General features: G+C 39.5%; 1 protein-coding gene across 1 annotated transcript in view; it reads left to right on the top strand.

Moving 5' to 3' along the window:
• CLSPN (claspin) overlaps nucleotides 1-1,671 on the top strand; it is a 28,435-nt gene that overhangs the window by 3,046 nt on the left and 23,718 nt on the right. Inside the window, exon 3 of the mRNA XM_006027003.3 lies at nucleotides 254-723. Coding sequence (XP_006027065.1) covers nucleotides 254-723 — 470 coding nt within the window. The remainder of the gene's footprint in view (nucleotides 1-253; nucleotides 724-1,671) is intronic.

Raw genomic sequence — 1,671 nt, 5'->3', positions numbered from 1 at the left:
AACCGCTCTGTATAGAACAGCATGAATGTTTGCAGGATTGGGACCATGGCATGTCCATTATAGTTTTCTTTCAGTATGTTACTATTTGCTTTGGTTACGTAAGAGACAGGCTACATAAAACACAAGAATGTCACTAATTAGTTTGGGAATGGAGAACAGTGTCTGGCATAGTATGTCATTTGGTAACGGACCGATGAATTTTTATAAACAATCTGTGATCTGTGGTATAAAGAATGCTCTATGTTTCTACCAGATTCAGAGGAAGAGATTTTTGTAAGTAAAAAATCTAAAAGCAAACAGGTGCTTCAGGACAGTGAGAGTGAAGGGGAAGAGAGAGGCTGCTCCCTTGAGAAGACGGACACTGTAGCTGAAGGTGTTATGAGCGGGGAGGAAAAAGAGCATCTTATTGCCCGAAAGAACAAAAAACATCGGATTCGCCAGGCTCTGCTGGACAGTGACGAGAGTGATATTGGTGACACATTAGATCACAAAAACCTTGAAATAGATGAGCAGTCTGATGCGACTCAGAATGAGCTGGATTTGGGTTCACAGGTGGCGACTTTGCCAACATCTCCGAAACAATACAAAAAACACAAAAGTAATTTTGAGGATGAAACGGGCAAAAAAGCAATGGGGAAGTCGAGGAGGAGGAGGAGGATGGAAAAAGAAAAAAAAATGGAGGCTGTTAGAGAACTGAAGAAAGAAAAGAAACGGAAACAAAAGGTATAAATGTTTGGAGAAACATTTGATATTTTTAGTCAGGTTAAATACAGTTGAAGCATTTGGTGATGGTAATTAAAGACCTGTAATGAAATTTGTGTACTCACAACCCACTAGCAGTTTGGACTTCCACAAGAGTCTACAGACAGGATACCACCAACATAATTGACATTTTAAAGTATCAGTCCTTAAGGTGGGCTTGCCAATCTAGAGGCAGCCCAACACAGCTGGGATGATAATGGTTCAGCTTGTTTCAAAACATGAATTGTTTTAGTTCCTGATACAACAAGGCTTGTGGCCTTGGCTTGATGTAAGGTATGAAATCTATCAAACCCATTCATCTGTGGAGCCAAGCTACTATCATGCCATTCTTGGAAAGAGGATGTGGATTGTGCTTGACATCAGAGCCCTGTTCTCACTGAGCATCTGGTAGGAGGTGTTGCTAAAGCCTCCCCTGGGCATAAGCCAACTCTTGACTGCTAGGGTACAAGTACAAATTTATCCATGGGCCTGTTGTTGACAATTTAGGGATTTTTTTTCCCATTCCAAGGCATTAGGCATCAGTTTCCACCAAATTGATCATAGCCACCCTCCATAGCAATCAAATGATTATGCTGTAACAAGTAATGGCAGCAAATTAACACTTAAGAAATGCTGTTTTGTGGGCAAATATTGTTATCTATGCACAATTGTCAAATCTGTGGTCTGTGCAGGACTCTTTATGAGCCCTGGTGAGTTTTACATAATTCTTTTCCTGTCTCTCCTGATTGCAGAAGTTGAGAACCTGCATTGGCCTAATTTTGTCATGTAAAGACTTGACTACAGAATTTGAAAGTTACTTATTTTTTTGTCTGAATGATGGGATGGGATTTTTATCAATTATCCTGAAATTGTAAAGATGTCTTTCAAATATTTGTAAGTGAGCTTCTGAAGTAATAATTTTTTTAAATG

This window comes from Alligator sinensis, unplaced genomic scaffold, assembly GCF_000455745.1.
Source record: "Alligator sinensis unplaced genomic scaffold, ASM45574v1 scaffold547_1, whole genome shotgun sequence".
Classification (NCBI taxonomy): domain Eukaryota; kingdom Metazoa; phylum Chordata; order Crocodylia; family Alligatoridae; genus Alligator; species Alligator sinensis.
This window is presented reverse-complemented; position numbering and strand designations above follow the sequence as displayed.